The sequence below is a fragment of the Gadus macrocephalus genome, chromosome 10, assembly GCF_031168955.1.
Source record: "Gadus macrocephalus chromosome 10, ASM3116895v1".
Classification (NCBI taxonomy): Eukaryota; Metazoa; Chordata; class Actinopteri; order Gadiformes; family Gadidae; genus Gadus; species Gadus macrocephalus.
In genome coordinates, this window is record NC_082391.1 from 4,816,584 (window position 1) to 4,835,102 (window position 18,519).

An 18,519-nucleotide genomic window follows, 5' to 3' on the forward strand; every position below is an offset into this window, starting at 1 on the left:
CCATGACGTCGCGGGGCAGAGAAAGAAAGGAACGGCCGGCCAATAGTAGCGTTGCCAGATTGGGCTAGATTTCCCAGACCAATCCCAGCCGAGATTGTGCTGGGAAGTCTGTTCCAATCTGGCAACACTGGCCAATAGCAGCGCGATGCACTAATAACCACTTAACGTCAACACAACCGCGCCTGCCTCCGCTGTAATTGCTCGTCGATGACGAAATACAAGACACCACACACCTAAAAAAAACGAAACTCTGAGGTCTGAGGGACCAGGTCCGACCGGATATAAACACGCATCAGCACTGGATCACCGCGGCCTGTTACCTCGAGCTAGCTGGCTACATCGGCTAGCTTCAGAGCAAAGTGAAACTCGTTCCCCCTCGGCTAGCTTCCCGCTAGCTAGCTAGCTAGCTGGCTACCTTGCACAGCTAGCGGTAGTTAGCTAGCTGGCGAGCGAGCCCAGAGGATCTATCCGAGCCATGGACGAGCTAGTGGTGGAGGTGAGGGGCACCAGCGGGGCTTTCTACAAGGTAATTCCACTTTTTATTGTTCATAATTATCCTGGTACTGAGTAGAGCTTTGCATTCATGAGCGCTGGTTTTAAGGCGCTAGCGAGCTATCTCACTAAATGCTAGAACACACAGCTAGCACACACACACACAGTGATGCACCCAGAAAAGCACATCACTATAAACCTAACTGCTGTAGTGGTGTGTCTATAGTGGTGTTCATAGTACTAACCAGATCAAACTAGCTTAAGTGGGGTACGTGTATTGGTTTAGCAGGACAGATGATGGTTTTAGTGGGAGGCGTGTAACTCCCAACGCTAACCTGCAGATTGCATGATCTGTGTGCAGGAATAAACAAGCATCAGTTGTTGTGTGTGATAACGTGACACTGCATTTCAACAAAGGGACCAGGAGCCCATTTGAGTTGGACCAGGGTTCAACCCACTTTTGTGGGTTGAACCAAGTTGCATCTAGCTGGCCTCATTGTTATGACCATGTAGCTCATACGATCTCGTTGAATCCACACTTGCATTCCAGTAATTGTCTTCATGAACAGAGTGTGTATGATTCTGAAGTTTGGTGGACGATTTGGCTGACGACAACCCTGCCAGTTGTCGACCAAGCAGCTCGTTAGCCATTGGTATACTTTGCTTTAAACCTGTTGCTTTTTGTTATGAGTGATCTGCTCTTAAGTAATTAAAAAGATCTTTAATCCAAATTGCTTTCATTGTGTGTGTGTGTGTGTGTGTGTGTGTGTGTGTGTGTGTGTGTGTGTGTGTGTGTGTGTGTGTGTGTGTGTGTGTGTGTGTGTGTGTTTGCGACCATAAAGGCCTGCTCAGCGTTGTAGTCAACCTCTAAAGTTGCAATATATGACATGCATGCAGTATAACTTGCTTTTAGGAGAGGCTGTTGGAAATGAGTCACGTGTATTTAAGACAATGGCAAAACATGCGCTTGACACTCACCATGGGTATTAAGTGCATGCCTTTTGAGTGTGTTTGATTGGCTGACTTGAGTATTTGGCTGTCATGCAGGCTTTCATAAAAGATGTTCACGAGGGAACTGTGACTGTGGCGTTTGAGAACAAGTAAGTAACACACACACACACTCAAGCAGTCACACACATTGTTCCCCATTGTCTCGCTCAGCGATCCATCATCCAATGCTTGTGAACTAATCGGTTTTCTGTGCGTGTGAATCCAGCTGGCAGCCCGAGCGTCAGATCCAGTTCCAGGACGTCCGCTTCCCTCCCCCGATGGGTTTCCTCAAGGAGATCAACGAGAATGACGAGGTCGAGGTAGGATCCTCCATGTATTCTGCGGCCCGTCTTCTCTTGTTGTGTTGTCATGGCCTCATGTTGTTGTTTACAAAAGTGACGGAGTGCTGCCTCTGTGATGAAACCAGGACCCGAGCAGCCTTTGTTGTTCTACTGCTCAGCATTGGTCTTTGCTTGGGGTTCCCTCGAGAAAACTATCAGATTGTATTTTTTGTATCAGCGCTATGAATCTGTTTTTTTTTTGTTGTTGAACCAACCATGAGTTGTTTGATTTTTTTTGCCTGATAAGTTGGATGTCTGCTTTATGTTTTCATTTTTTAAGGTCTATTCCAGGGCAAATGACAAGGAACCTTGTGGGTGGTGGCTGGCCAAGGTTCGCATGGTCAAAGGAGAGGTATGTCTTCATTGAAGTGTGGTATATCTGAACCTCTGTTACGTTTTTAGTTTGGTCCGCTGGGCCAGCCTCTTAGTTACGCCAATTATATTTTACAAAACTATTATAAACCGGCTGACACAGGGTCTTCATCTGTTGGATAAAAATATACTGTGGAAAAATGTGTACATAGATTCCCTGGTCATGGACGTCTTTTGTGATCTGATGGTGAACATTCTAGTGATTTAAACATGATTTAGGTCAATTTTTCTGTTAGTCATATCCATTAGTTGGGTTTTAAAATCGAACTGTTATTCTGTGATTCATGTCAGATAGGCTTGTGTCTTGTAGCCCCGATGACTCTTTTGGTGTTGGGCTAATCTTACATACGCTCCCTCTCTCTATCACTCTCTCTCCTCTCTCAAGTAGTTTTGCTTCTATAGCCTCTAGTCTATTTTCTCTCTCCTCGTTCTTCTTCTCTCGCGATGTTCAAGGCCACTGGGATCAGAGCCCCAGGGGTCTGTGGTCTAACTGCTGGCCCTCTCTGACCTCCCTCCGTAGTTCTACGTCATCGAGTACGCCGCCTGCGACGCCACGCTGAACGAGATTGTGACGCTGGAGCGGCTGCGGCCGGTCAACCCCAACACCCCGGCCACCAAGAGCACCTTCCTGAAGATCGACCTGGACGTGCCAGAGGACCTGCGGCAGATGTGAGCGCTGCCCTCGCACACCTCTTGCAAACACACACACACACACACCGCTGCAGTGCATGGACGGAGAAGGGAAGGATGGGGTGCTTTAGAGAGGAACACATGGCTACCTTAACTCCTATACCTCGAGCATGCAGACACGCGCACCGCTGAATGAATGGATGGAGAGGGCAAGGACGCTTTAGAGAGGAACACATGGCTACCTTCTCTCCCACACCTCGAGTGAACAAACACGCATACAGTGTTTCCCACAGACCAAGGACCAATGTGTGGTGGTGCGGGGGGGGGGGGGGGGTAGTATCATATATATATATATATACGCCATCGGTGACATCGGTGGGTTCATGTGTTAGCATCGTCGTTCTCGTTGTGTGTGTGTGAGAATGACAGGGAGAACGAGTGCTATGCAGAGATGAATGGACGGAACGATTTTTAGATTTCCAAATCGCGTTATTAAAAAAAAATATATATAAAAAAAAGAAAATATATTCGTGGCGCTCGATGTTGATTCTGTGGCGCCGCGCCACACAATGGTCTATATATGGGAAACACTGCGCATACACACACCACTGCAGGGCATGGACGGAGAAGGGAAGGATGCTTTAGAGAGGGACACATGGCTTCCTTCACTCCCACACCTCAAGCATGCAGACACACACCGCTGCAGGTGCAAGATCTACATTTTACTTTGCTTCTTTTTTTTTTTGTGGCATTTTTTCGTTCCGGATGCAAACAAAAAATGTCAGGATTTTGTTGTATCGTTACCTCTGCAAACAATACAGATCAACAAAGGCTCAATAGAGTAAATATCATTTTTATTATTTAACCTGACTTCAGTGTAGCTAACAAGGAGGGAGTAAATCAAAACTCTTCTAGCCCCCAAAGTTCTTCTAGCAACTTGAACAATAGCAGTCTCTGTGATCAAACCACCGTAACCCTCTCTCCAGGCTTCACTTCCTAGCCAGCATCATTTGTAAAAATTACTTCCTGGTACCTATTCTGGCAAAGGGCACTTAGTATGGGTGCAGCTAGCACACATATAAACAGCAGCTGAACTTTGGTCTTTGTGATAAGACTTTTCGTATAGTAGTTGTGGTGATCCATTTTACCGGCGCTGGGTTGGTCTGAAGTAGCCTAATTACCCGTAGGTGTGGTTTGGGCGTAACGTTCAATGAACCAATGAGAGTGCCAGCTTCCATCCCCTTTAAGAGCCATGAGCGCATTTGTATTTGACGAGATGATTTTTTGACAGCGTGTCTGCAGTCTCCGATGAGACGGATGCACATGAATTTCAAACTTGAAATTTCAAAATTTCAAATCTTGACACACGTATGATATGCGGTAACTGTGGTTCTATTTTAATGATGTATGCAATACATTATAAACATAGTTTCTTATCAGTATTGTATGCATTATCGTTATCAACTCGTGTCCCCCCGTTTATATACATTGCCATGGACTGTATTATGCGTTACGTGTTTAGTTTGCGTGTGTTTTAAACAGATGGACGCACACTCGCGCGCCCGCATTCATTAATTATTTTACACACACGCACGCCCGTATTCATTCATTCTTTTTAACACTCACTCGCGGTAAAACAATGTTTTCTCACAATCAAATACTCATCAATTCTAAAAGTTGTGGGCATGTATGTACACGATGTCTGTGTCAAGAAAATATGTGTTTGCTGTACGGTGTTTGCAGATGCATTGATTTAAAAGTACAACTTATTACCGCTGTATCATCTGTTCTTTCCCAAATAATTTACCAAGAATGTGTGGCTAGGTAGATGAGAGAAGCAAATAGTATGCACGAGGTGCACCATCAACATTATGCATGCGCCCTTAAAGGCCCACTATGCAACTTCGGGAATTTCTTCGCTGTTTTCTTGGTTTTGGCACGCACATTTCTCTACACAGCGCCCCCTACAGCTTCGTAGTAGATATTTTACAACACTGTCGTAACAACTCGTTGACAACCCTTTCCCATGCACTTCTACGCGAGCCATGTGCATTTGTTTTCAAAGAAGCCGGCGAATGCGTGGAGCCATGTCCGAAGTAAATGTTCATGAAGTGTAGGCAAGGTTATAAAAATTTTAAATGGTGTATTTGTATTGCAATAAACATAAAGCCATCCTTTTTTATAGTTGACGGGGAGAATGTATATCCTAGATTATAATTGTTTTATCTTAGGTTGAACAGAACAATCAGTGTGAGAGTGTTGGCCAACATAATCTAAATAAACAAGAACCTGGATTCGGGGATTCAGTCTATCAGGGGGACGAGACAGACGAACAGCAAAACACCAATGGAAACAAAGGTGTTTATATGGTTGCAACCAAGCAAGCTAGAAACATACAGGGCTCACAACAAAACGGTCGAGAAAACAATTTTTACAGGGCCCACAACAAAATGGTTTGATCAAACACATGTGTACAGAGACTATCAACATCAAGAATACCACGAGGACAAAGTTCACCCAAGGGTACTTTCAATTTCAAAAGCAAAACGGCCAAGTCGGAGTCTGATTTGCAGTCTTCTTTTTCTTTCAGTTCACGCTATTCCTGAAAAGCTTGCCCAACGTTTACTCGTGTCTGGCCTCTCTGTCGGTCAGTCTCCCTTTTCTCTTCTTCTGTTCCTCCGACATTGGGTTTCTCTGTCTCTTTTTAGTCGGCTGATCTATGATGAATGTAACAATCCCTTAGTGACTTGTGTTTATATCGAGCCGGTTCCGTGTTTGGGGGTCTGTGCCGTAAAGCAATTCGTTACTTTGCGAGACCCGAGACTCCCGCGAGAGTGGGCGGCGGGTCGCCGGCAGAAACATATTCCTTTTCTCCGCCAAGATGCGCAAGGGGGAGTTGAAACAACGAACAATCTAACAAAAATGTATAATGGAACCATCGCAATGACTCCTAGCCTGTTATATTAAGGTAAATCAAGCCAAAAAAGTTGCATAGTTCCCCTTTCACTCGTGTCTGATCTCTTTTCTGGTCCATTCTTCTTTTGTTCCACCGACAGTCGCCTCTTGGGTTCCTTATCAGTCGATTGATCCATGATGAATGCAACAATTGCCTCGCAACTGGCTGTTTATATCTAGCCGGTGCCATGTTTGGGTGTGTGTCTGTGCCGTAAAGCATTTTCGAAACTACAATCTGACTACATTTTCGAGGATACTTCCGCTGCGTCACATCCGGAATGTCCCGGTCCGAGCAGATCAAGTTGCATATGCGCTTTTTCACTGTAGAGGCGACATGGGAAAATGACACACCCACCAATCGACCCAGAAATGGATGCAGAACCATCAGCATAACTCTCAACCTGCATACTTAATGTAATTTTGGCTAAAAAAGTTGCATAGTGGGCCTTTAAAATAGCATCTGAACAACGTGCTACTGACTTTAAACCAGGTATTTCCTGGTTTGTGGCGCAAGTGGTTTCTGAAACTGCAAAATGGCACCAGGGAACGTTTGCGCCAGAACATGCCTCCTCTTTTCACCGCAGTGGACAGGCTTGGGTGTATGTACTGACCATATATGGATATAGGACGGTTCGGAGCCGGTACAGCACAGCATGTTGGGCGTGTACCCGTGACTTGACTCGGATTGCAGCAGCCACCAGTTGCCAGTGCAGGCTACAGAGGAGTTGTGTAGTGTGGGAGAACCGTGGTATGGTGAAGACAAGCCAGGGTGCGGCATCCTGGTGGAGCTCCAGAGGAAGACGGCCATTCGGGAGAACCGTCTGGACACAAGATGACTAGTACTCCTAAACATGGGTGGTCTTGGGCAAGGAAAGGACCTATCTTCCTGATGTTGTACAGCATGAATCTGCAGGAGCTGGCGGTCGCAGCGATGATTGACGTGAACCCAGCTGGTCGTCATGCAGTGTCCTTGTTACTATAGAGTGGTCGATATTGATGAGAGGTCATGGATTTATCACGGTTTCAAACCTGTATCCAGACTGGTGAGGAACCAGGAGGTTGTTCAGGTGGACGTTGGCAGGGAGTTTGGTAAAGACTGCACGCTCAAGTGTTTGGAAATGAGGAGAGAGGCAGGTCGGTGGTTCCTTAAGGCAGGGTTCCCTCTTGCTACTTTTGTCAGATTGTCAGAAAATGACAGTTTCAAAGAGGTGTTAATGAGAAGGGTGAGGAAAGGACGGAGATTGGCAACAATAGATGGTGAACGTGACCTAGGATAGTACCTCATTGAAGTAGTAGTAGTAGTAGTAGTAGTAGATCATTGTGAGTGTTGAATAGGAAAGGTGCTATGTTAATTTTACCCTTTATGGCAGGTGCACGCACGCTCCTTGCTCTTCTTCGGCAGAATCTGTCCAGGGAAATCATTTGGCCTGATTCTATGCTATCGGAAGTTTTAGTGAAGCAAGGAGATCAGGCTGCCATGAGTTGGTCCCCCTGGTGTAGTCCCTAAACAGGGTGCTGGCTTCACATTTTAAAGTACATTTTCTTCTCGGAACATAACTTGCATCATAAGCTGTTTATGACACTTTATGCAGGATTTGCAACGCAAACACAACGTTCTATATCTGTCGTTTTCCATACGGATGGATTACAATGTGGGTCGATCTCGGGAGTGCATTGTGCGATCCACTCGGATTTGAGTGTTGTCTCTCTCTGCATTGCAGGTGCTCCAAGGAGTCCACCCACAAGGACTTCAAGAAGGCGGTGGGTGCGTTCAGCATCACGTACGACTCGGACGCCAAGCAGCTCATCATACTGGTCAGTTCCCAGTCGGTCTCATTCCACCAGAACCAAATGCCCACGGCCCTGTGGCTACACGTCACAGATGATTCTGACTCTATGGATGAGACCCACCTGTACTTATTTTTAGCCACGTGCGAGACGCATGCTGTGGTTCAGGTACTAACTGGTGGCTATGGTCTGCAGTCTGTGAACGAGGTGAGCGCCAAGCGGGCCCAGATGATGAGTGACATGCACTTCAGGAGCCTGCGCACCAAGATGTCTCTCATGCAGCGCAACGAGGAGGCCAGTCGACAACTGGAGGTATTATTTTAAACATAATTTGTGCTAAATCAGGGTGTCCCACAGCTCTCTATAGGCAAGGCGCCTCCACTAAATAACCGATCGCCTCCACCAACAAATGACCTTTTCACAACATGATGAGACTGCACATCCATTCACGCCAGCATCTGCATTCAATTGAACAGTAATGATACGCATCTAAAAGCCTGGTATACTTCATGAGATAATACAATAAACTTGTTTCATGGCATTCAAATCCGATTTGAGGCACAACCCCCATCGGTAAAGTGATGGTGAGAGCAAACGCGGATTCCACTTCAACGGTTTCAGCGGGCAGCCCTGCGCCACTGCTTGCCTCTTTCACTGTAGTTTTCGTCGGGTTGACGAGGGCTTTAAAGGCCATAAAGGCCTCAGGAACGCAGAAAACACTCCCAAGAACCGCAATGAGACTCATGGAGACTATAAAAGGCCCGGAAGAGACTATTGAGTTTAAATACACTGGCAGTGCCTGGCCCTAAACACTGAACATGAATAACAACGTTCCGTCTGCCTGGTCGCAGAGCTCCAGGCAGCTGGCGTCCCGGTTCCACGAGCAGTTCGCCGTGCGGGACGACCTGATGGGTCTGGCCATCGGGACGCACGGCGCCAACATCCAGCAGGCCCGCAAGGTGCCCGGGGTGACCACCATCGACCTGGACGAGGAGACCTGCACCTTCCACATCTACGGAGAGGTGGGGGGGGCCGCCCACACATACATACAGCACCCTCGTACAGCAGGGGAGAGCCGACCGCTCCAGGGTTAATGCTGCTGTGGTGCAGATTCCCGAGTTGGAAATGCAGAGAGCAGAATGAAGTGAGGGCAAGATAATAAAAACAATGGAACGTCGCCTCGCTCTCTGCTCCAATCGGAGAAGAGATGCCCTGATTGGGCAGCTGGGAGCCTTAAAAAAAATTGGCTCGTTCAGATGCAGGAGCAGTCAACTAGAAACAGATGGATATTCTCACAGTGCATCTCAGCTGCTAAAAACCAACAGATCGCTGTGCCATTTCCAACAAACTACACTCAAAGAATAGCTCTTAAATTTGACCTGCAGCACCTTTTTAAAGGGGACATATACCACCAGGTGTGAGTGTGATTAGCCTTACAAGCCGTTTCGAAAATCTGCCCCATATGACATCACTAGTGGGCGTGTCCACCTAGATCTGTGCTGGATAGATGAGCAACGTTTTCGTCAGTCCACTGGGTAGCCTGGTAGACTGATCTATCCAGCACAGATCTAGGTGGACACACCCACTAGGGATGTCCTATGGGGCAGATTATCGAAACGGCTTGTAAGGCTAATCACACTCGCACCTGGTGGTATAATATGTCCCCTTTAAATGAACAGTTTATTTGCAATACCGCTCGGCTCAGTTCGCTGGAGAAGTCAATCATGCATTTTATTTTGTTCCTGACAAACGGTTGACTCGTGAGCGGGCGTTTTGTCACATGTTGTGTCATGGTGCCACCTGTATTGGCCGTCAGCTGTCCTAGTAGTACATGTTCCCTGGAACAAGCTGGAACAGTGGCTTCATCTCAGACCATGTGCTTTCAGGACCAGGAGGCCGTGCGTAAAGCCAGGAGTTTCCTAGAGTTCTCCGAAGACGTCATCAAAGTTCCCAGGCTTTTAGTCGGTAAGTACATTTTACAGTACATTTTACAGAATTAAAAAAATAAAAATATGTATATTTTCAAAATAAAGGCATTTCTGCTGTGTAAACTTGTTAGGTTTTCTCTATAGTACAACTAAATAAAATCAATATAATAAATAAGAAAATGCATAATTTTTTTAATTTTTTTTTTTTTTAATTAAATTGCAGCCTTCTGCGGTTATACAATCGCAAAAGGCTGATATTGCGATTTTGATGAATCGTGCAGCACTCTTTTGCTGTGCATGTGCACAGTTATGAAGCACAGAACCTATTTTTAGTATCTGACGGTGATCTTTGCCTCTCCCTCCTGCCCACAGGGAAGGTGATCGGCAAGAACGGCAAGCTGATCCAGGAGGTGGTGGATAAGTCTGGCGTGGTGCGGGTCCGCATCGAGCCCGAGAACGACAAGAAGCCCAGCCCGCCGTCCGATGAGGTGCGTGGGTCCCCTGCTCCCAGGAACAAAACGAACCCAGCCGCTCATGTGGGTCCCACGGTGGCGACTGTACCCTCTCATCCCCTCCCTGTCGCCCTCTTTCTCCACACCAGGGGTTGGTGCCTTTTGTGTTTGTGGGGACCAAGGAAAGCATCTCCAACGCCAAAGTGCTGCTGGACTACCACCTCAACTACCTCAAGGTGAGCGTCTCCATGCCGGCAGTGTTCTGCTTTAACCCCGGGGGTCTGCAGTCCTACTGTAATACAGCAGACGGCAAAGAGCCCGGGCTGGAAACCAAGATCACCAGAGTTATGACTCCCGTTTCAGGAGGAAGTTAGTCTACCGAGGAAGTAGTAGTCCAAGCTTTCAGATGGGGATTTAAATAAGTTGTATTTCTACACTAGCGAGTCTGCCTTAGTCTAATTGATTAGACTATACTGCTGCGGACACAGACGGGACATTCTGCTGCACGTGTTGAAGTGTTTCCATTGATCTGGGACCCGCTCTCGGCCCTGTTGAAACCTCCTCCTCCTCCTCCTCCTCTCTCGGCAGGAGGTGGACCTGCTCCGTCTGGAGCGTCTTCAGATCGACGAGCAGCTCCGGCAGATCGGGGGCGGGGGAGGCGGCGGCGGCGGAGGGGGAGGCCCCCGCAACCTCAAGGACAAGGCCTACGTCTTCGACAACGGCATGGGCCGAGGGGGGGGCGGGGCCGGGGGCAAGGGCTACGCGGGCGGGGGAGGAAGAGGAGGCCGGGGGAGGCGAGGAGGAGGCGGCGCTGCCTTCACATCAGGTACGCTCCGTCACTGAAAGGCGGTTTGTTTTTTTTAAATACCGTTGCAGCACTAATTGAAGTGTATTTGTGTCCATCTGTATTATTAGGGTCCTACGAAAAACGTAGGAACCCTATTGAATTCGTTCGTATTATTATAAAAAAAAAAAAAATCCGGACATTCAGCCATATCTCAAAAACGACAAGCTCAAAAGTTATAAAGATAACTTATTCAAATGGGTAAGGGAGTCAAAGGATGGGCCTGAATTAACAATAGGTGGTGCTATCACAAGCCTTTTGAAGTGCAACATACTCAACTGGCTGCCATTTTCACCAGGAAAGTGCAATTACGCATGAAACTGCGTCTGCCTCATGACCATTAGGTTGTTGGTTCAAGTCCAACCTCAACCAACCATTCTGTGAGATGTGTCAAAATATCAAATAATGTTTGCCATCATGTGTTCATTAAGCCACCATGCTCGTCATACAGTAGGACCCCTCATGGTTGCTTGCAACTCTATTTATTATAATTAGATTTAGCATGAAGACCCACGGCCGGCCTCTCCTCACCCGCCCTCTATAACATGGCTGCAGTGTCGCATGACCCCTCCACCCCCCCAGGCACCAACTCGGAGGCCTCCAACGCCTCCGAGACGGAATCGGACCACCGAGACGAGCTCAGCGATTGGTCACTGGCGCCCACCGACGAGCTGGTGACGGGGGGCGGGACCTTGCCTCGACGCGCCGACACGAGGAAGAGGGGGGGGGCGTCTGGAGGGCCCCGGGGCCGAGGGGGGCGGGGCGGAGGACGTGGAGGCTATAAAGGTGTGTGTGTGTTGGATGTGGTCCGTGCGCGTGTGTGTGTGTTGGATGTGTTCCGTGTGTGTGTGTGTGTGTGTGTGTGTGTGTGTTGGATGTGGTCCGTGTGTGTGTGTGTGTGTGTGTTGGATGTGGTCCGTGTGTGTGTGTGTGTGTGTTGGATGTGGTCCGTGTGTGTGTGTGTGTTGGATGTGGTCCGTGTATGTGTGTGTGTGTTGGATGTGTTCCGTGTGTGTGTGTGTGTGTGTGTGTGTGTGTGTGTGTTGGATGTGGTCCGTGTGTGTGTGTGTGTGTGTTGGATGTGGTCCGTGTGTGTGTGTGTGTTGGATGTGGTCCGTGTATGTGTGTGTGTGTTGGATGTGTTCCGTGTGTGTGTGTGTGTGTGTGTGTGTGTGTGTGTGTGTTGGACGTGTTCCTTGTTTTTATATGCTCGTGTCTTGAGGAGTCGTGGCTGCTCTTCCCTCCTCCAGGCGATGACCTTCCCTGGGGAGAGCCGCGACCTCGCTACGTCAGAGACACCAAGACCAGAGGGCCCGAGGAGTCCCTGCAGGTAACCCCCTACACCCCCGTCCAACACGCCCTCATCCAGCCAGGCCGGGCTTTGGAGGGCAGTGTTTGACATGTACAGTAACTGTTACATTAGATGTTTATTTAGCAAAATGCAGCATAGTGCAGTGAGGGCTGGCCCACGACATAATTTGTCCTTGGAATAATATTAGAAAAATATTTTAATATTTGCTAAGGAAAAACTAGTCGATCCATAGTGCCTACCCTGCAGAATCGTGTTTGGATCGTTTTTTTTCCTTTTAATTGCTGCAGGGTTATTTAAATAATGCAAAAAACCAAACTATAATATCGCGTAGGGTTGCTGCGTGGGCTAAGCCAGTTCCAATTATCCCAAAGCAAATGGATGGTTGAACTTTTGTGCAAAGTTTTGATCAAACTGCAGAGCAGGATTACCGCTATTCCCCCGAAGAGGAAGCAGCCAGGCACTAATGTGGCTCACATAAGAGACAGAGCATCCCACCCTGTCCCTGTTGCATCTTGTATGGATGCAACCAAAATCATCTGAATGAATGTACACTTATAATTATTATTACCACCAGTTATTGTGACGTCAGGTGTGAAAGTGCTGCAGAGCATTGACTAATGTACTCAAATCAGAATACTAAACTAAGACGACATGGTCATCCCAGGTTTTGGCCAGGCTTTTTGAGGATGCTTACCGTTACCTCAATGGAATCTTTGGCCTTCCATATGTTTAGTATTTCATCCCGGGGATATCAGTGGAATATTAAAGCTAAATGTAAACAAACCCTCAACCTGCAGTTCACCAATATCTATAAGCATCAAAACTAAACTGGGATCCACACTAGTGCAGTGGACTCCCACCACAACACCATGAAGGAGAACAATATCCTTGAATAGTTTCAAAGGGGTGATGCTATACCACCAGCTGAGAGTGTGATTAGCCATTACAAGCCGTTTGAAGGCACAGGGAAGGGCAGGTTTTCGAACGGCCTGTAATGACTAATCATACTCACACCTGGCGGCATAATATCACCCCTTTGATAAATTCAATAAATAAAATGTGAATATTGAAATGATCTAAAACAAGCCTGCTATCACGGGTATGAAGACGAATAACAAGTCGGCTCTGATGACCTCTCTTCTCCCTGTCTCTCTTCCCGTCTCTCCTCTGTCTCTCCTCTCTGTCTCTCCTCTCTGTCTCTCCTCTCTGTCTCTCCTCTCTGTCTCTCCTCTCTGTCTCTCCTCCCGTCTCTCCTCTCATCTCTCCTCTCCTCTCTCTCTCTCTCCTCCCATCTCTCCTCTCCGCTCTGTCTCCCCTCTCTGTCTCCCCTCTCTGTCTCTCTTCCCGTCTCCCCTCTCTGTCTCTCCTCCCGTCTCCCCTCTCCTCTCTGTCTCTCCTCCCTGTCTCTCCTCCCATCTCTCCTCTCCTCTTTCCTCCCGTCCCTCTCTCCCGTCTCTCTCCTCTCTCTCCTCTCTGTCTCTCTTCCCGTCTCTCCTCTCCTCTCTGTCTCTCCTCTCTGTCTCTCCTCTCCTCTCCTCTCTGTCTCTCCTGTCCTCTCTGTCTCTCCTCTCCTCTCTGTCTCTCCTCTCCTCTCTGTCTCTCCTCTCCTCTCTGTCTCTCCTCCCTCCTCTCCTCCCGTTTCTCCTCCCTCCTCTCTCCTCACTCTCCTCCCGTCTCTCCTCCCGTTTCTCCTCGCTGTCTCTCCTCTCTCCTCTGTGTCTCTCCCCTCTGTCTCTCCTCCCGTCTCTCTCCTCTGTCTCTCCTCCTGCCTCTCTCCTCTCTCTCCTCTCTGTCTCTCCTCCTGCCTCTCTCCTCTCTCTCCTCTCTGTCTCTCCTCCCGCCTCTCTCCTCTCTCTCCTCTCTCCTCTCTGTCTCTCCTCTCTGTCTCTCCTCCCGCCTCTCTCCTCTCTCTCCTCTCTGTCTCTCCTCCCGCCTCTCTCCTCTCTCTCCTCTCTGTCTCTCCTCCCGCCTCTCTCCTCTCTCTCCTCTCTGTCTCTCCTCCCGCCTCTCTCCTCTCTCTCCTCTCTCTCTAGATCCGCGTGGACAGCAATAACGAGCGTAGCGTGCAGCACGCCCCGGCCGGGAGAGGAGGAGGCGGCGGCCTAGCGGGGGGCGCCCCCTCCACCTCCTCCCAGGGGGCCCCGGGCGCCGGCGCCGAGGGGCCCTCGCGACACCCACCGCGGCCCGTCCGGGAGCGGGTGGCGAAGAAGGACAAACAGGACACGCCCCCGCCGCTGCTGAACGGCGTGTCGTAGGGCGGCGCCACAGCTCGGTCGGAGGGGAGGGGGAGTCGGGAGGGGGGGGGGGGGGTGGGGGGGCGGAGCTTGGCGTGCTAATGACCAGCGGTGGGCGTGGTGGACGGTCGTCATCTCCATACGTTCAGAAAACACACACACAGTAGAATACAGGGGGCCCCTGTGTTAGGGCCCCGCTCTGTCGCTCTGCCCCTCGTCTGAGTTAGGCGTTCATACACGTGCGAACACGCACTCCTTCGAATCTGGAGATTCTTTACTTCAATGGCTTTTAGTTTTTCGGTCGTATCTACATACGTTTTTTTTGCTATCTAGCGCGCTCTGTTGTGATCTGCACCTGGGGTTCCTGGGACTCGTCGCTCTCGAGGAAAATCCTGAAGAAAAGTGACTAATTCGTACTGATGGGAAGGTAGAATAGAACAAGATTCGGTCCACTACCCATCGCAGTCACAGTTTTTACATTCCTCTTCGCTCCCCCCGTCCCCCCCCCCCCCCCCCCCCCGTCCCTCCCCTTCCCATGCTGACCAACGGGACTATCGAGTGAATAATTGGTTTACGAGGCCAGCAGCAGGGGTGAACTTTCGGCTGCATGTAATTGTAAGCGCCACAGGTGTCCCTGACCTTGCTCGACCTTCCCCTGCTAGACTCCGCCGCCGCGGTGGATTTGATCTGTGAGGTGAATTCAAAACGGGACTGCAGTGTCTCTGAGGGGCCAGCCGAAGAAGTGCTGGCCGTTTGTCGGGGGTTCGTTGTTTAAGGGCCAGGAAAATGTTTTCATTACAATTCATTCATGGGCCGTTTTGATTATGTTGCCGGGGCGAGGTGAAAGGTGTACCCCCAATATCAGTTAGTTTCAAGCGCTTGACTTTCACCGTGCGTCATCATGCTGACGAGAAAGTCCTTTTTAATTGTACATGAAGTCCGGCGTTGCGACCTCCCCTTGTCGCTTCCTTATGAGGAATCCATTTAAATAGTCACCACTGGAACCCCTGTTTTTTAATTTACTATTTTTGACCGTTTCTTTTTGACCAAATTGTGTGGGTTTGTAACCCAACCGACCGTATATTCTAACTAGGTGTTGCATATGCTGTTTCCTTTTAAATTTTTATACAAATTGTCTATACTGAGACAGCTGTCTTCTTGCCCGCGATCCTCTTGGTGACATTCTCCATTCCTGTTCCACTCCTCCTGCTCAAAGAGGCGTCCAAATAAGAACCTGACTGCAAGATCCTTCATTAGACCAGCACAGAATTGTTTATTTCTCATGGTGAAATATATCTCAGACCTTTTTAAAGTAATGACACAAACAAAAACTTTTTTAAACCAACGATCCATTGTGGACCTCCAACTCAATGAATGGCTCTGGAGCGTTCTCCATGGAAACATCTAGAACTGTATCCACGGCAGCAGCTGAACGGACTACGAGCTGGCCCTCTGATGGAAGCCATTCCTGACCGCCGCACCTTGTCCACTTGTATTATGATGACTTAGAAGTGATTGCTGTGGTTTGAATGGATTTGTGTAGAATTGCAATTAAGTGTGTACCAGTGGACATGGAGACTTTAGAGAATTTCCTAACGACTAAACCCTAAGGGACTTAAGTAGTGTCGTCGGTGTGTAAACGTGTAATATCGACCGTGTAAGGGCTTCTCAGACTGTTCGTAGCCTTTATTGGGAATTAATGGACTTTTTCTTTGTTATTTTCTTTGCACTGCAATAGATTCGACGTTGCACATAGCATCGATTAACTGCATTTTGCTTGTAAAAATGTGGCGCTAGTTTGCACTTTTATATTATTACTTCATGTATTTCTGTGTTTTGTGTCCCATCAGTGAAAAGGAAAAAAAAAAATGTCTAATCTATTTTTGATTGATAACCGGGCGCCACTTCGCCCTGCAAATGCAAACATGTGATTGGTTAGTAGGCTACGAACACTTGGGGAAACCCAGCCATAGTTTGTGTGCCCTGTGCCTTGGAGTTCGTGGCTAGTATACCGTAGACGTCTAAATCAGGGAGGACACTTTTGGTGCAGGTATATAAAAGATGGTTAACATCGCATCCATGGACGCACTGTACAGCCCTGTGAGCCAGCCTAGTGCTTTTTTTAAACATGGAGGATAGTTTGAGGGGGGGGGGGGGGGGGGGCAGGGGGGTTTGGTTTACTGCCATCTTTATGCAGCTGATGTATCGACAGCCACCAAAGCTCTGTCTGTCCTGCTAGTAAACATAAGGCCTATCACTGGTTCTGGTAGTATACATAAGGCCTATAACTGGTTCTGCTAGTATACATAAGGCCCATTACTGGTCCATTTGGTATGAATTGGGGACCTTTCTTAACGTTTTTACCCATGGCGCTTTGGACTTTTTCTTTCTCTTGCTCTCCCATGATCTCTCTGGACAAATGCTAAAAATGACCCCTAATTTTAGCACAAAATAAGTTAAAAGATGTATTTCCCTCGCAGCCTGTAGATTCTCGCTCTTGTTGGTTTGGCTTTTACCTGGTAGGACACATGGCCTGGGTGAAGGGGGGAAACGGTATCTCTGATAATATTGAATGATTATTGCCCTGCAGTGCATGCAGCTACTTAAACTGTTCAGGACCCACGAAATGGCATTGAAAAAAAATCCCTTTTATATTTATACAGAAACAGCATCCGAGTGGAGAGCAGTTGAATTAAACTTGCAATAGAAAACACAAGGCCGGCCCGCCTGCATCGTATCATGGGTGCTTTCTGAACAGAATGTAGGAATATCAAAATCATGTTGGAAAAGCATTTAGGACCACAATCAAAACCCCTGTCACTAAGTGGTTTCCCCATTTTTATTTTTATTTTTAATTAATGTGACCGTACCTCCTTCTGCAAGCATTTAGCATCCTTCCTTATTTTTCTGCTATGCATTCGGGTCCAAATCTGAAAGCAACTGGAATAATGGCCAACAGTAGTTAGCCATTGAGTTCATACTGGATATAGGGTTATCCATTGATTGTAAAAGATTAAAAGGGGGTGAAGGGATCCAGTTTACTTGCATACTGTATATAATGATGTCTTGAATTGTCTAATGAGAGAAAAAACTATTTGTACTATTCTTTCAAACGTGCACTTATTATCCCTGATCTGTGTGTTTAATACTAGAGCTCTTGATAATAAATGTGTGAACTGTAGTCCACTCCATGTCAGGGGGAGACATGACTAGATCTTTCTTTGGCCAATCTGCTAGATCTAGCAAACAATAGCTCCAAATTGACTGCCTGCTCTATATTATATGGAACAAATAGTCACATGTTTTATTTTATTTTTTACAAAACATTTGACAAACAAAGGGGTCACTGCAGTAAAAGGCTGCTAATTGGCTTCTTCGATTTCAGTTTCAGCAAACGACACTAGGGATTAACCTTAGCTCTGGGGTTGAGCGTGTAAGCCTATTAAAACCAAAAATGCCATTGCTACTATTAAATAATTCCCAAACTGTAATCTCAGAGCGCATTCGGCAACGGAAACATTGAATTGCAGCTCAATGCTTTTTTGGGCTCTTGGTTTCGCGAGTGTAGGATACGTTTGTTTTTCTCAAACGCACTGTGAGGGGAGGTGAGAAGGAGAGGTTTTATGTTCTATTCTCTAATCGAACCTGACGGTTTAAACTCCATGCTGTACATTACTAAGCTCATGAGACAAACCAGACTTTGGCTGGAAAGTATCCTTCAAATTAACTTGAAATCAGTGGGGAAATGTCATTTGGGGCTGAAGCGTGCGCTTTTCTTTTAAAAAATGTATCAATATCTATATTGTGGTGTGCTCTTTCATTTACAAATTTTAAGCATTTAGTATCTGCATCAAATAGTTGACTTGGCCTCCAAAAGGCAATGTCGATGCCCATTGCAGTCAAAGGACTGGGACCACTGGATGTTTATCCCCTCGACACAATGTGTGCTGGTACCCCAGCAGGAAGCCGGGCATTGCACCGGGCCAGAGGGACCATGTGACGTATTGGATGCTGCATCTTTAATTCAACATCAGCACCACTCAGTATAGCTCTGGGTTTAACTATTGGGGTGGATTCTGTTCTGCTTCCAAGAACCCTCAGAGTCCAGTCAAAGTGATGAAGTCAGTAGAGGAGGGAGATGTTTGTTACCCAACACCAGCTGTAACATGGGAATTAGTCTT

The 18,519-nt window shown here is 47.7% G+C and overlaps 1 protein-coding gene across 2 annotated transcripts; it reads left to right on the plus strand.

The window, feature by feature from the left end:
• Nucleotides 1-92: 92 nt before the first annotated feature.
• fmr1 (fragile X messenger ribonucleoprotein 1) lies at nt 93-17,519 on the plus strand. Of its 2 annotated transcripts, none has more exons than XM_060062146.1 (15): nt 93-526; nt 1,540-1,592; nt 1,709-1,802; nt 2,104-2,175; nt 2,716-2,864; nt 7,502-7,595; nt 7,764-7,880; nt 8,420-8,590; nt 9,455-9,533; nt 9,869-9,984; nt 10,098-10,184; nt 10,537-10,774; nt 11,348-11,578; nt 12,043-12,122; nt 14,138-17,519. In XM_060062146.1, exons 1-15 carry the CDS (start codon nt 476-478, stop codon nt 14,357-14,359), a joined length of 1,854 nt encoding a protein of 617 aa, XP_059918129.1. In that variant the 5' UTR covers nt 93-475; the 3' UTR covers nt 14,360-17,519. The 2 variants fall into 2 exon arrangements, with proteins under 2 accessions (XP_059918129.1, XP_059918130.1); XM_060062147.1 differs by having other exon boundaries at nt 11,375-11,578.
• The last annotated feature ends 1,000 nt before the right edge of the window (nt 17,520-18,519 follow it).